Source organism: Camelus ferus, chromosome 1 (assembly GCF_009834535.1).
Source record: "Camelus ferus isolate YT-003-E chromosome 1, BCGSAC_Cfer_1.0, whole genome shotgun sequence".
NCBI classification, from domain to species: Eukaryota; Metazoa; Chordata; class Mammalia; order Artiodactyla; family Camelidae; genus Camelus; species Camelus ferus.
Window position 1 is genome coordinate 110,758,309 of NC_045696.1, and position 16,614 is coordinate 110,774,922.

Consider the following 16,614-nt stretch of genomic DNA (forward strand, 5'->3'; position numbering starts at 1 on the left):
TCGGGATAAATTGGGATCACCCTATACTGGGGATCACCTAATTTTTATGCATATATCTATGTCTGTATTGTTAACTCGGACCCTCCTTGTTTCTAATTTAAAAGCAAGCCAGTTTAACTTACGATATTTCTCTGGAGTGTTCAAAGAAATTTCCCAATATAACAACAAACTTGACTTCTAACAGTGACTGGCCCTTGGTTACTTCTTTTTTTTCTGTAGGTCAATGTCTCTCAGTTGAAAAATGCCCCACACTTGATGATTCATAACATGAATGTATTTAAGGTGGTGTGAGAAGGCGATTCATAGGTCAGAATGCTGCAGTGCCCTAAGTAGAAGCAGGTGCAGGACCACTGGGATGCAGAAACCAGAGACGAGGGAGGGTCCGGTGAAGTGGGCAGTTCCTTTTGTCTTATCTTGGACAGTGCCTACTCCTAGAGCTGAGCCTGCAGTCGTCACTGGATGTGCTAACTCCCTGGAGTGGGCATTCGATGGGGCAGCCATACGCAGGGCTTATCTGTGACAGAGCACTTTATGTCCTCCGTCTTCTCATTCCCATTTTCAGCTCTGTGGGTATTCTCCACATAGTGGGTATCGTTCTCTCCACTCTGACTCTAGCTATTTGAGGGCACAACTTGCTAAGACCACATTTTAATTCCATCTCATTGTGCTTGGCACCCAGTTAGAGCTTCAACAACGGATGCACTTACCCTTCCTTAACCGTGCACAACTCACTTTCTTTGTAAGCAGTGAAGGCGCTGGGTGAGAATGGGCCTCTGAGCTGGCTACTTTCCTACTCTATAAATTCAGGTGGCCAGACAACTATAGCCAGGACTACGAAGTGTGAAAAAAAAAAAAATGCAGGGCTCCTTGTTTAAAAGGTATTAAGAATTTCAAGATGGCAACAAAGGTGCGTTAAACCAAGCCTGGCTCTTTTGAGCAACAGGGCCCTATGTAACCTCACGGTCAGGGTGGTTCTGTCTGCAGTAATTGTGGCTGCCTTGAGAGATGAGCGAAGTGTGCTTCCCCAGCTAACCCTGAAACCACACTCTGGGGTCACTGCTCTGCCTCCACCCCTTCCTCGTTCTTATTCCATCAGTAATGTCCCATGACGTCTTCCTCCTTCCTCCCAACGAGAATGCCAGTGACACAGCAGATACAAAGTTTTGGTGTGACCTTGCCCATTGTGACCAACCCTTCCTGGTTTGTCCAGGACTTTCCTGGTTTTAACAATGAAACTCACGTGTTCCAGAACACCTTCAGTTCTGACTAACCTTGGCCTTTCTAGTGGACTTGTGCTAGCTGGGGAGGGTCACACCAGGCTACAAAGAAGTAAACACTGCACAGAAGCTGTACTTTAAGAATCCTACCTGGCAGATATGAATCACCAGAAGCTGCATAGACATGTTTGAAATTAAAAGAACATTATTTATAACCATACACAAACTTTATTTTTCTCCTGGTATCGTCTACCACCTTGTATTTTCCAAGAGAACAATGCAATGTCCACAGACTTCTTAGAAAATCTTCATCTTTTCAAAAAAACATCATTTCTGTCACCTAGGCTGGTTCTCCCAACTTTTTCAACTACTGCGTCTGTACATTCTTTCCCAATAAAATAAAGCAAAGAAAAAAGGAGTCATGACTAGCAAAGATATTGGTACTCGCCACCATTCTTCCCTCTGAATATAAAACCAAACCAAACCAACCAGAGACAAAACCCTTAAGCCAACAACAACAACAACAACAACAACAACAACAACAACAATAACAAAGCCTGGGGTCCAGTGATATTAATCTTGAAAAGCATCTCTTAGACACTCACCCCTTCTCCAGGTACAATTCCATTAAGTGGCAGGAAGCGTAGGGAGGAAGGATTCCGTTGTAGACATCTAGCGCCATCTGGAGGGCACTCACGGTAGTGTCATGCTAACAGAGATTTCAAACAAACATTTTTTGATCTTTGCGTCTGGTTCAGATTTAGTCCATAGATATGTACTAAACACTTGTAGAACACCACAATGGTTTCTGATCCAATTAAATTTCCCATTACCCCAGTGACTTAAAAAGTAGAGAGGGAAAGGGCTAATTTTGGTTGCGAATCTGCTGGGTGTAGGTAGTGAGATTTAATATACACATCATTATTTCCCTTTAAAAGACGAAGAAATTGAGACCCAAAGAAATTAATTAACTTGCTTAATGTCATATGTCTCCAAAGTGGAAGAAAGTAAATTCGAGCCAAGTCTTCTGATTTTGTTCCATGCTTTTCCCCAGTAGAATATATCTCTGTTTTAGTTTGTTTCATTCATTTTCATTAAATTTTAAAATAATTTGGAAAACATTAATGCTAGATTATATTTTTTCTATAGATTAGCATGATCTGTGATTTTAAGTTTGGAGAAGAATATATGAGGTTATAAATGGTTAGAGAGAATAAAATGTAAGGAAGTAGAGTGTGTAGCTTAATGATAATTGTTAAAGGTTTATCTCAGAATAGCTGGAGGGCATAGGGGGCTGGTTTTCAGCCCCAGTTTTGCCACTGATTAGCTATCTAATCTTAAGAAATCCTCAATTTGCATATCTACAAAATGGGCATAATATTTGGTTGCCTGAACTATATGGCAGTATACACATACTCAAAAGGAGTTAGTACTGATTTACTAGAGAAAAAAAAAGGATTTTACAGATTTATGACTTGCCAGAAGTCAACCACACAAGTTAGTACTGGAAATCAGATTAGAAACTAAAAAAATCAAAAGAATCAACTAATTTCAAGTCTACCTTTTTCCAAGAAGCCCTATACTCTGTTCCCTCTGTGAGTTCGTTCTCTAGCCTACACCATTTGGAACCCAAGACAATAAATAAACTTCCTGTATCTTTAGTCACCTCTTCAATCCTCTTGCAGAATGAAAGCCTGGGTTTCTCCAGCTAAACCATATCTGAGAAATCCACTGTCATGGAGAAGTGGGTGGGAGCCTGAGCAGGGCACCATGTCCTGTTTCCTTGCTCATCCAGACTCCATGGACAGCCACTTCAGTGCGTGGTACATCCCCAGCAATCTCCCTTCACAGTGTCTCTTTCCCTGGCTCCTGCTTCAAGATGGATGTCTTCTCCAAGCTCTCTCTCTTTCCTTTCTGCAGCCAAATATAGCTCTAACTTCAAGTCACAGCTCACCTTCCCTTGCCCTCTTCTGTTGCCACCTGAAGTTTCCTCCTTGGATGCCCTTGGCATTTCAAATCCAGCTGCCTAATCAGCACACTCACCTGGCTGGTGACCGCCTCTGTGAATGGTTCCACCCTCTTCCCAGTCTTCGAGGCTTGAAACATCACCTTCACTTGTGGCTTACCTTCCACACCATTGCCCTCTGCCCACATTTCATTTCATCACCACGTCCTGTACACTCAGCTCTCCTTGTGACCCTGCTGCCCCCTTTCCCCTCCTGCTGCCGCTCTGGTTTTAGTTTGGAACAGTAGTGTTGTTTCCTTTCTCTGAGGCACCGAGGCGCTGGCGTGAATGACGCTGCTAGTCTGCTTTGCGTGGTGTTTGCATGCTCATTTGTCTTTTTGTCAGCATTAGATTGTAAATTCCTTGAGGACTAGAATTAGGTATCTAATTAAGTTAATTATTTAAATTAAATTTTATTAAAATATGGTCAGTTACAATGTGTCAGTTTCTGGTGCACAGCATCATGTGTCAGTCATACATATACATACATGTATTCCTTTTCATACTCTTTTTCATTATAGGTTACTACAAGATATTGAATATAGTTCCCTGTGCGCTACAGAAGAAACTTGCTTTTCATCTGTTTTATATATACATATATATAGTAGTTAGTATTTGCACATCTCCAACTCCCAATATGTATTTAATTTTAAAAGATTTTAACAGGGGTCTACCATTTATAGGGTAATAGGGAAATGGTGATGAAGGGAATGAGGCTCCTGAAAGAATTCGCACCCTTGAACAAACGGATGTTGAAGGGAGATGAGACACTCACCGCGGAGTACATGATGAGTCTTCTATGGTTTGATGGCTGAGTTGCGCTCTTCATATGATTGAGGATTTCACCAACCAGGACGCCTTAAAGACAACAGATCCACATGCAGCTGAATCAAATGGGGCTTATATTTTAGTTCATAAGCTTTCTGTTCACTAATACTAAGTGATTCTCTCTGTCATGATTCTCAAGACTTACGAAGGAAGGACAAGAACTAATTGTGCTTGAACACTGCGGTGTGCGAGGAGTGTCATTTACATATTTTTTTTTTTGGTTGTTTTTGGGGGTGGGTGTAATTAAATTTATTTATTTATTTTAGAGGAGGCATTGGGGATTGAACCCAGGACCTCGTGCGTGCTAAGCATCCTCTTTACCACGTGGGCTATACCCTCCCTTCTACATACATTCTTTTACTGAACCCTGACTTCTCTCTCCCATTCACAGGGGAGGAGACAGGCCTGGAGCCATCAGGTGACTCACACAGCTGGGGCAGGGGAGCTGGATTGGCACGTTAGGATGCTACTATACCAGGTTTTGTTAAAACTCAAGTTGTGAGGTTGATGAACTGGGAAGGAATTCCAGAAGGCTTTTCTCAGATAGCTGTTGGCCAGTGCTCTTCTCTAGGGCAGGCCTGGGATGACCTCATGGCATGGACCTCTCTGTCTTCATCCCGCCTGCAGTCACACCTGTAAGAAGCATGGGGAAAGCAGCTCTGGGTGTCTGCACAGGGCACGGACTGTTTTCTGTGGACCATTTCTCCAGGTTACGCTGGGTGTCACTACTGGGGGGCAGCCAGCATCTTTAGCTTTCACCCGAGGGCTCCATCTGCCATCAGTAGAAAAAAGCTTTTGCCCTTTGCATTTGTTGCTTCTGAGGTGGTAACAGGCAGACACACGACTCAGAGTCTCCGTCCTGCTGGCAGACACTGAGGGCTGAGGGGTAGCTTGGGGTGTCAGGTGCTGTTCTGAGGACGTGCTGCCTCAGGGACTTCCGCAACCATCCCCTGAAGGCTCCATTGTGTCTCTGCTGGTAGTCTCTCCATGGCACATGTGGTCTCCCGGCTCAAGATGGCCAGTTTTCCTTTGTAATGAGCAGGACATTGATGTTAACAGACTATAATAAAGGACTCTGTGGTCCACGCAGCAAACAGACACTGAACAGCTACAAAGGGTGAGTCAGACGTGATTCCTCTCGTTCAAAAGCTCATAAAACAGTAAGAAGAAACTGTCTGTTGGTCTGTATACCAATAAGCACAATAAAGGGTTAACCAAGGAAAGGGAGCTGATCTGTTTTCTGTGGATGCCAGGCCTTCCTTGATGAGGAACGGAAGGAGCTGGATGCTACAGCTCCAGCAGGTCTGCATCTCTCTACCTCAGGGAAGGTTGCCCTCTGGGAGCCCTTTAGAACTCCAGCTTGATATTCATGCCCCGTTGGAACTGAACTCTGAGTTTCTGGGAGTCACAGCAGCCATGTTTCATCAGCAACTTGTCCCTCGACAGCAGGTGCCTTTGCAGCAGACTTCAGTGTCGATAATGGAATATGGTATCAGCTCTTGGTTCTGGGTGGTTGTCCACGTGGTCCCAGGACAAACTAGGAGTAACCATCACAACCATCCGCAGGCTCTGGCATGACAATGATCGTGTTTTATAGGAGGGGAAGTTGAGGCTCAGAGAGGTTCAGCAACTTGTCCAAGATTACACAGCTTGTAAGCAGAGGGGCTGAGCTTCAATGAACCCAGCATGTCTGGCTTTAAAACCCCTGTTCTTAATTGTCAGGTCTCACTGCAGCAGAAGCTAGCTTCTAAGTTCCCTGGTGCGTCATTTATTAAATCTACATACACTAGACAAAATACCATTACGTGAAGGCATAAACTTCACTTCCCTCACTCCTGGGCTGCAGCAGGGGTGGCAAACTTGTTCTGTAAAGGGCCAGATGGTACATGCCTCAGGCTCCGTGGGCCACTGTTCCATCAAAACCGTTCATTCTCAAGTGGAAGCACAAAAGCAGCCAAAGATACTACCTCAGTGCATTGGCTGAACTTCAACAGCATTTTATTTACAAAAAATAGGCAGTGGGCTGAATCTGGCCTGCGGGCTGTCGCCTGCCAACCTCTGGTCTACAGCATGAAGAGGTTTCCCTTGATGCAGGCATGACCAGCCGCATGCTCCTACATTAGCCTCAGCAAGTAGCCTAAGGATTTTCTAGGGGAGTGTGTGTGTTGCCAGGGGGTGGGGGGTGGAGTGGGAAGAGGATATTACTGAACAGTGTCACCCCTGAAACCTACTGATGGAGCATAAGTTTTGGCAAAGATCAGAGGACACCAGTCAAAGCCCTGATGTTCCCGTGTGATTCTGTCACCCAGACAACACGTTTCCTCTGCAGGACTGTGTTCAGCTGCGTCATCATTCAACAAGCACGCAGCTGACAAATCCCTCTTGCCTAGCCAGATCTCAACAATGGGCTGAGCTTGCCTCTTGGCACGAATCACCAAGGGAAAATTTCCTGGTTCATCAATAGCACTGGGGTTCCCCCAGAAAAATAGGATAGGTGTGTCCACACGAGTGCCAGCCCTTAGAGTCCAAGAGCCAGAGAACACCTTAGGGAAGGACTCTGATAGAATCTAGTTCAGTGCACTCACCAGGTGGGGAAACTGAGACTCCGAGAGGGGAAATGACTTCCCCAAAATGCAATCTCTAGTAGCCAAAGGGAAAAAGAGAAAATATGTGCACGCTGCTGGGGAAAAGTCCATCTTCATTCAGATACAGATCCCCGCATCTGTTATTAGACTCTTGTCAACTCCTGCCCGGCTTTCCCTGCCCCTTTTCTTTACCATCTCCTGCATTTAGAAAAGTGCTTCTGAAGCTCTAACGTACATACATACATACGAGGCTCCTTGGGACTTCATTAGGATGCAGATTCAGATTCAGTTGGTCTGGGGTGGGGCCTAGGGCTCTGCATGTCTAACCACAACCTCAAGGATGCTAATGTTGCTGTTCCGTAGACCACATTTTGAATAGAGAGGGGATCCATTTTTGAGCTCATCGCGACTCGGTTGGGGAAAATGAAGAGTCCTGTTTCCACCATCTGATGTGTTTGGAATTGAGTCATCCTGCTGGCCCCTGCTGTTCAGGAATGAGATCCGGTGATTGTGCAGCCAACGAGGCCCAGCTTCCACCCTCTGCATCCTTGGTTGCTTGGTACGTAGGGTTGAACTGCATCCTGGGCTCCGTCCCCAGACACAGTCTGTGCCTTGCCTGGTCATTTTTCCTAACACACCAGGTTCCATCTAAGACTCATCTTTGGATGCTCTCCCATCCGCAAAGGCTGTGTCTAGTTGCTCGTGCCCTCGGCATGGAGTAAGGACTCTCACACTGTTGTCACCTCTGCACCATGCAACTGGGACTCTGCACCAGCAGGTCTGCAACTCCATCACATCGTTCATAACCACTGCCCTAAGTTATCTGCCCCAAGCTACTTTGTTCATCTCCTATGAAATTGCTCTGACCATCCTGACTTCCTACCTCGATAGCGGCTCTTCTGGTGACAGTTTCCTTCCCTCTTTATACGAGCTTTTGTAGCTATAATTGACTCCTCTCTTGATTGGTGACTTGGATTCTTTCTCTAGCTATGCAGCCCTGAGTCAACATCCTCCCAGTCTGGTCCAACCTCCAGGATGCTTTGTGTCTATGTGTTCTCCTGGGGTTCTGCTAAACTTGTGCTGACCTCATGGTGAACAGGGTCTGGCACTGGTTGGAGTCCTGATGGAATTGTACTGTTTTCCTCAAACAGTCTGCAGTTTATGATTTGGAACATCTCCTGTGACCTCAAATTTCTTCATTTTTATATCAACCGGGCATAATGGACCTCCTCTTGCTCTCCATCTTTAGCTTTAATGCTAACATCAACCACACCTGAACCTGCCACCCAGTTGCCCTCAGAGACCTCAGTGTCTTTCCTCATCCTGCCTGGTCCTGACTGCGTATTCCACCCACCTAACCTGATTATGAGAGCTGGGCATCCTCTTGCCTGGCTCTGCCTTCACTAGGAGCAGATGTCCTAGGTACAAAGGGCCAAATCCAGCTGAGAAGAGGCATCACTGAGAAGTAAACGCCTTTCAGCACCAATGGAAAACATTTAAGCTGTGTCATAGCCTTGTCAGTTGCAATATGTATTAAACTACAGGGCACAATTAGCCTGCAAAATACACTGTATTGACTTTAACAGTGGCTGCCACCAAGGGTTTCTTTTCAGGCTTCTTTATCCACACCTCCCACTTGAAAAGTTCATCCTGTAGGCCCCCAGACACAACTGATTTCCATGGGGATCAGATACAAAATCCTTGATTCTTTGATCTCGAAGGGATGAAAAGTTATCATTTAGCTTTAGCTCAAAGTTTCTGTTTTCCAGATGGGAAAACTAAGGCCTCGAGTGGGTAATATTAATGATTGTAATAACACATAATGTCTGACTGTACATAATGTACCAGGTACTATTTGTGCTAAGCCTTTTGAATTCATACATTCATGTTAATTCTCACTACCTAAGAATAAGCACCTTTCTTATTCCCATTTGCAGATTGGAAACTGGTGCAGGAGTGATTAATTCTGTGTCTAATTCAAGGCCATGTAGCTGATTCATGGTGGGACCAGGACTCAGACCCAGATCACTTGACTACGAATCCGATACACTCCTCTCGTTTATTTTTCACACTTACCCCCTTGCAGTCTAGATTTCTCTTTCTGCTTGTGAATTCCATAGAGGGACAGGAGGGACAATTCTGATATTTCTTTCAACTTAGTTATGGTGTCCTTTGTGGCCCAGGAGGGTAAAGTGAAATTGTGAACACCCTGTAGCAAAGAAAACAGAAAAAAATAAATGTGCATTTTTATTTCTGACTGTCCTCTTTGTTAACTTTTTATCTTCTTTCCCCTACAAGAACTACTGGGTTCAGCCTTTCCTGTCCTGTCATTTCTTTCTAGGAAAACTTTACTTTCTGATAAGTAGTGGTATTGATTTTCAGAAGAAAAACTCACAGGAATGAATTTGCCCCTTCCCACCAAGTCCAGAGCTTTTGGCTTCACTGTGGATCAAAGGGGTGATCCCTATTTGGCAGCGTAAGGCTGCAGGAGGGTAAGAAAGTACCTCACTCCTTTATGGAAGGTTTAGACATCTTTCTATGCACTTGTGGGAAAGGTAAAAGGGGACAGGCTTGGCTGATGCTTTTTTGTTTTACAAGCTATGCCAGTGGCCTGAGAAGACAGCTGGGAAAAGTCATATATTACTGGGGCCTTCAGTCATGTCCCTGCTCCTTACTCTCCCCCACCCCAGATTCTAGCTCACTGACTCTTGGGGAAAGTCTGCACCTTGCACACAGTAGGCACTTGGTGAATACTTGTTAAATAGATGAGTAGGCGAAGATGTTGTGCCAGTATTTATTACCTGCTATGAAGAGTTGATTACGATTCCCCCAGTTTCAAAGGCAGCAGGACAGAGAGAGCGAGCGAGCAAGAAAGAGGAGACCAAAGTGAAGTAGCCTACAGAGGAAGTAAGTGAGAGAGAGGTGAAAAAGAAACCACACACCTTGGCCCCATTATGCACCAGCTCAGACCAAACTGAAGTAAGGAAGAAAGAAAAAATTCAGACTTGTACCAAAATGTGGGCTTTTGTCTCCACCGAAGCCTCCTGTATAAGACTCACAAAACTTCCTTGAAAGAGATGCTGATGATAAAGTGAACGTCGAGTGTGCTTGGGTCAATGAACTCTACCATGGAGGGGGCCAACTGTGTCGCCTGCTACGGAGATGGAACTGTGAAAGTAATTGCCCTCCCCAAGACAGTCAAGACAACCTCAGAATCAGAAGTGGCTATGAGTCGTGAGTGGTCAGAATTTTGCCTCAAGATTCGGGGAACTGGTTGGGAAAACAGGATTACAGAATATTGCTTTTGGCCAGCAGGTGGAGGTGATGCGTGGAAAAAAAAAATGCCATGTAGCTTTGGAAAAATAGTAATTTCTCTAGCTACAATGTTTATCGTACAGCAAGGGAGAGAGTCTTGCTGATAAACTGATTTTAATAGCCTGACTTAAAGTTGGCTTGCTTATTTCTTTATCTAGAAATCAGGCTTTTTTTTTTCTTTCTGTACAAGAACATTGCTTTTTCCATTAAAATCCGTGACAGGAGCCCAACATTCCCAAATGACTGAAAAATAAGTGAGTAGCAAGGCATAGAAAAAGCAATTTTTATTGCAACTTTCTAAAGGGTGAATATATAAATAACAGAGAGAAGGAGTCAGAATTTTCAAGTTAATATAAAGAAGTCTTGACACATGTTACAATGTCAAAAGAAATCTAAGAAATACATCCTCCAAAAAGCAAAGAAAATGTATTCACTTGCTTCAAAACAGGCACAAGTCATAAAGTCAGACTGTAAGTTAATCTTGGATATTTTTTCTCTTACCTCACAAAATAAAGGGTCATAGACTTTACTCCATATTTCAAAAAGATCCTGGCCCTGGTATCCTGTAAGATTTGGCAAGGTTTCTATAAAAGCCTGAAACACACACAGAGAAAACAAGTTCTAAGTCAGAACTTCTCAGCATCAGCATTACTGATAATTTGGGCTGGATGAGTCCTTGTTGTGGGGCTGCCTTGTGCACTGCAGGGTGTTCAGCAGCATCCCTGGTCTCCACCCACTCGATGCCCACAGCATCCCCATCCCTCGGTGTGACAGCCCAGAATGTCTCCAGACATTGACGCGTGTTCCCTGTGGGGCAAACCTGTCCTGTTGAGGCTGCTATTCTTGAGAGGAAGGGTAATAGCTCAGTGGTAGAGCACATGCTTAGCATACATGAGGTCCTGGGTTCAATCCCTGGTACCTCTATGAAAAAACAAAAAACAGGTGCTGTTCTTCACATTAAAGTGCATCAGTAATATTGGCTATGATAATGGCAACCCAAAGGATTTTACAAAAGCTAATTGATCGTTTCTCATTATTACATTAAAAATGTGGGTACCTGCTGGCTTCCTGCCACATGTTTCTGGTCAGTCCTGGAATCAGACTGACGTGTGCTGCCTCAAATTCTTTTTGGAAGGAGATGAAGTATAATTCATATGTAAATGAGAAGCAAGTGAGAAATGAAACCGTGTCTCAGGCCGAAGCACTCCAGGAAAATATAGCCAAAACAGGGCCTGGTATCTGGGTGTAAATGTGAAATTTAGATGGGATACAAACATTTCTCTAGGTTATTCCTGGATTGTCACGATAATGAAACCTATTGGTTAGTTATCTGCCTGATGAATTGGCAGCAATTTCTTTGGAAGATACTGTTTGTCCGATGAATAATTGTTTTAGGAAAATACAATTGCCAATATTAACTCAAATGAATTTCCATAAAATGAACAGAAATAATTATTAAAGAGCTCCCCCACCAAAGAAAACAGAACAAAACAAAAGCCCCAGGGCTAGATAATTTTGTGGAGAAATTCTACCAAACTTTTCGAGAGTAAGTTATCCTAGCACTATTTCAACTGTTCCGGGGCGTAAAAAAAGAAAGAAGAGACTTCCAAAAATTTTTTTATAAACACTGACACTGACCAAAGACTGGTCAGAAAAGAAAATTATAGTCCAAAAAAGAGATTTTCCATGGTATTTTCAAAAATTTTTTTGGTTTTTGAACCATGGGATTGTGTTACAGATTCAAAATATTATTTTTAAAAGTACAAAGTGTTATATCTACCTTTTGTATAGTTGTGAAAAGGGGTATTTCACAAACTGGAGACATAAAATAAAAAAGACTAACCTTTGAATATGAAGACAGTATTCGCAGTCCCTCAGCCTCATTAAGGCAGACCATTTTAGACTTGAATTTACTCTGATCCAGCCACATACCTTCACCTGGTTCTAGGGACGTGGGTATAGGATTCGAAAGGGACTGGCTTCTATACTGGCTTGTGGCTCCCAAACAGAGAAGGGGACCAGGCAGTGACGAATGACCCCTGTGAAACATTCAAACCCACTGCTTTGTCAGCCACCGGCAGACCCACTCCTCCACACTTCTAAGAAGCTAGAGGTTCCCGCTTTGTCTTGGCCCTTGCACTTCCGAACACCACTAAATGATACTTTTTTTTTTTTTAACCTTATAAGGATGCAGCCTCTTCAGGAATTCCTCCGATTTCAAAGTCTCACTCTCAAGTTCTTGAAAACGAGGGCAGTTCTTGAAAGGCATGTATAGCAACTGAGGGCAAAAGAAAAGTCATAAATCTTTTATTAATTAGATGTTTGCTAAAGATGCTGCAGCCATATTTTAAGTCTCATTTGGTGAAAAGTCACCTGAATGAAAGATTCAAATGTGTTTTGAGCTGAATGAAAATTCTAAAACTGAGGGAAAAGAGATACATGATCTGCAGGTCTTAAATAGTGGGATATGTACCCAGAACTCAAAAGGTTTCTTTTTCCCCATGAACTCATTTAAATAGGACTGTGCTGTTGGTAAATATTCACACTTCCAGGTTTTTCCGTGTGAAATGATAATTGTTACCTTGCTTCCTTCCGGACCTCTTTCATTTCTAGCACTAGATGTGCATCTGTGCACGCGCGCACACACACACACACACATACACACGTGCACACACACACATGCACACACATACACACACACGAGTATAGAGAATTGAATTTGTGATTCTGGAAAGAATCTTAAGAGACTGATTAACCATTGTGAGGGAAAAATACTGCAAGCCATATCAGTAAACAAAGAATGCTGAAGCCATCGAGTCATCAGAGGCTGCCACCACCCCCCAGTGAAGACAAGCCTGCAGCCCGGCCCCTGCAGCCCGGCCTCTGCAGCCACTCACAGTGGTGCCCTCTGAGGGCACTCAGAATAAGAAAGGACAGGATACTGGCCCTACATAGCTACGTGCTTGTCAAAGGAATGAATTCAGTGAGCCCAAATGTTTGCTTCCTCCCATACATGGAAAAGCACTAAATTCTTTCACTTGAGATGCCTGGTTTTCTTTAGATAACAAGCAATCTTTTATTGTTCCAACTACCTGGTCTTTGTTGTAGAGCTCCTATATAGCCTAGCTCCTCCCCTATCTCTTTGGAGCAGTCCCTCAGAGCCATCTGAGAGGCTGTCATCCCGGCTCGAGTCCTCCCGCCAAATAAAACATAACTCTCAACTTTTAGGCTGCGCATTTATTTCAGTCGACACCATTCACTGAATAAGTTCTTGCAAATTTGCAGACTGTGTGAAATAAGGGCACATACTAAATGTACAGAAAATATATTTAAAAACCTATTCTAAGGACAAAGTGGATCATCCTAAAATGAGTTAATGAGACAATCTTTTGTAGTTTTTCCTGTAAGCTGGTGACTCCTAAGTTAATTTTGTTGCCCTTCCTTTTCACCTGAGCTAGTATTTCCAGCCCTTGGTAGACACCACTAGTTAAATGTTTCTCTTCCTCAAATTTGACATGTGCAAACCTGAACTCAGCTTCTTCATTTTTAACCGTTTCCTCTTTGTAATCTCTCTACTTTTGTCAGTGATGAAATTTATCACCCTGCTTCATAGACTGATCACTTTTGCTTGCCTACTTTCAAAATACAGCAGACCCTGAACAACATGGGGCTTACGGCCACCAGCCAACCCCCATGCAGTTGAAAATCTGTTATAACTTTACAGTCCGTGTCCACTGTTCTGCATCCAGGGGAAGTCGATCAAATGGGGATTGTGTATTCCTATAGTACATATTTATGGAAAAAAATTTGCATGGAAGGGGACCTCAGCTCAAACCTCTGTTGTTCAAGAGTCAACTGTATTTCCAAAATAGACCCTTTTTCTTTACTTTCATTGTCTCCTCCCAGTCCAGACCACCGTAATCTGTGTTTCAAAGAGCTTCCCTTTGGTCAGTTTGCATCACAATTCATCCTCAGCATAGAACTGACACTAATCCTTTTAATTTCATTTTTTGGTAAAAGCTCCTCTTTTTCAAGCATCAACCGGATTATGCCTTTCTGTGATGATAACCCTCACTGGCTTTCCATTTTACTTAGAAGAAAACCTAAATTCAATTAGTCCCTAATGACCTTTCTGTCCTGCCCTCCTACTGAGGACCCCTCACCCACTCCTCTCCAGCGACACGGTGGGCCTTGCTGCCCTCTGAACATATAGGCTGGGGGTCTCCACAGACTGCTCCTTGCCTGAGACACTCTGGCCCCGGCCCCCACCCCAGCTCTTTGAACCATCCTGCCCCGGCCACTATCACATCACCTTGTTCTGTTGCCTTCAGCGGACTCACTGCCGTTTGAAAATACTGTGTTTATTCACCCTTTATCATCTATCTCTTATAAAACCAAGGTCAGCCAGGATCTTGTCTATCTTGTTCTCTACTGTGTTGTCAAAGCCTAGAACAGGGCCTGGCATATTAGTGGCTACTCAGAAAACAATTTTTTTGGGGGTGGTGGGTATAGCTCAGTGGTAGAGTGCATGCTTAGTATGTACACAAGGTCTTGGATTCAATCCCCAGTACCTCCATCAAAAAAGGGAAAAAAAGAAAACTTTTTTTTAACCTTGCTTTCCTTCCTCTGCTGTCTTTGCCATCTAAATTTAGGGCTTCCTTTCCTCATTCCTGAATGGCTTCAGCAGTTATTTTCAGAGGCTCTGTCTTTCCCCTCCAAGCTATTGTCAGACAAATGCCCGAAAGCACCACCATCAGAACTGAAGAAGGCACACAGGTTTCTTTTATGTCCCCTGTTTTACATGTAAATTTCCCTGACCGGCTTTCAAATCGCTCCATAGGAGAAATGGCACTGGTGATGGAAATGGCACAGGACTATTCGTTTAAAGGTCTAGGTTTTAATGAATTACTTAACTTTTCTAGACTTTAGTTTTCTCATCCCACATACTGAAAGAGTCAGGCTGAAAATAAGTAGAATAAATCGCCTAACCATCTGTTCAGCATTTTGCAGTTTACAGTCTTCTTTTTCTTAGCTAACTCGGTTGTCACAAATCCCTGTGAGGAAGTTAAGTGGAGACTCTTGTTCCCAGTTTACAGAAAAGGAAACCGAGGCACAGAGAAGTTACTCAAGATCAAGCATCTGGAATGGTAACTGGCTCTCAGACCTAGGTTTTTCCAACTTCAAATTTAACCCTCCTTCTACGTCACACTGTCAGGCTGTTTCCAAAAGCACTTGGGAAAAATTCTGAAGTCACCAGATACAGCAATTAAGTCAAATTTCTTGGAGGACTGCCAAGGCGAAGGGGATAGTAACCTAGCCCAGAGGACTGAAGATTCCTTCTGGCTATTACATGTGGATTCCCTAATCGCTGCCCAACACAGTTACTCAGTCTTACTGCCATTCTTTCTAAATATGAGCTCTGGACACAGAAGGGTAAGCAGTCTACGTCCACCCAAAGCCACGCTTTTGGGCTGCCTTCCTCTCCCTTCCCACCCCGCCTCCAAGGTCTGGTTCAAGTTATCACTTTGTCCCCGAAGGCCTGAATGAATGATTGTCCTTTGGTAGTCGCTCCAGGTTGCGACTCATTCTCTGAATTCCTCCAGCCTGTTCTTGAAATCACTGCCCACCATCTTGTATTGCATTCTACACATTTCACACACACACACACACACACACACACACACATGAATCTTTTTTCATCAGATGAATTATAAATTAGAGAAGAAAGCTGGCCTCATACTTCTCTTCTATTTCTGTATAGCACTTAGCACAGCTCTGGGAGTAACTTTGCTGATTGATTGATTTTGTTACATTTCTTGGTTGACGTTAGCATCTTAGTGAGTAGGTAGCTGGAAGGCCAAAGGTAGGTAAACTTGCTTGTTTCTCTCTCCCCGCCTCACTCTCCCTGTTTCTTCCTTCCTCTTCTAATAGCACCGATAGTCTCTCCAGTGTGTGATTTAATCACTGTCTTTTAGGATTAAGAGTTAGATGGCTACCCTGGCCTACACTGGCTAAATCTGGTGCTTCTGTCTAGTTTTTTTTTAATCTATGCAGAATAGGCTGTGGTAAAAATAATTTTTTTTTTCTTTTTGGAAGAAAACATTCACAAACTCCTGAGAAATGATTATCATAACGAGTCACCCCTGACTCTGTAAAGAGGCATAATTAAATCAGCCTGTCTTTTCAGGAAACACCAGAAAATTTGGTTGGAGTAGATTTACCGAGAGTGAGATTGACAGGGTCGAGTTGTTTTTACAAAGCACTTGGGAAAAACTTCTAAGTCACCAGATTCAGCAATTAAGTCACACTTCTCAGAGTACAGACAAGGCAAATGGGATAGCAAACTGCCCAGAGGTCACTGGGCAACCTCCTAGGTCCAGAGTCTTGCTAAGCTTGAGTCATGGAGAGGAGATAGTCATGGTGATAATGTGACTGCAGGGGAATTAGGAAGGGTTCCTTGTCCCAGACTATTTCCTTCATACAGTCTTACATTCCACACCTGGAAAATTAGTTAGATTTATTTATTACTATTAAAAAAAACAGCAATTCCTCTGATAAGTTTAAAGAATTCTTGGTCAGTCCCACCCAGTGTAGATAAATTTAAGAATTTCTCTCAAACAGCCTCATTTAGGCAACTTGGTTAAAGGTAGTGGTTTTTGGACTT

The 16,614-nt window shown here is 43.5% G+C and overlaps 1 protein-coding gene across 1 annotated transcript in view; it reads right to left on the minus strand.

Annotated features, from left to right (window-relative positions):
* Positions 1-16,614, minus strand: part of ACP3 (acid phosphatase 3) — a 46,083-nt gene that overhangs the window by 13,782 nt on the left and 15,687 nt on the right. The window contains exons 5-9 of the mRNA XM_006176289.3: positions 12,130-12,228; positions 10,452-10,544; positions 8,712-8,844; positions 3,998-4,080; positions 1,823-1,926 (exon numbers count right to left, since the gene is read on the minus strand). Of these exons, the coding sequence (XP_006176351.1) occupies positions 1,823-1,926; positions 3,998-4,080; positions 8,712-8,844; positions 10,452-10,544; positions 12,130-12,228 (512 nt within the window). The remainder of the gene's footprint in view (positions 1-1,822; positions 1,927-3,997; positions 4,081-8,711; positions 8,845-10,451; positions 10,545-12,129; positions 12,229-16,614) is intronic.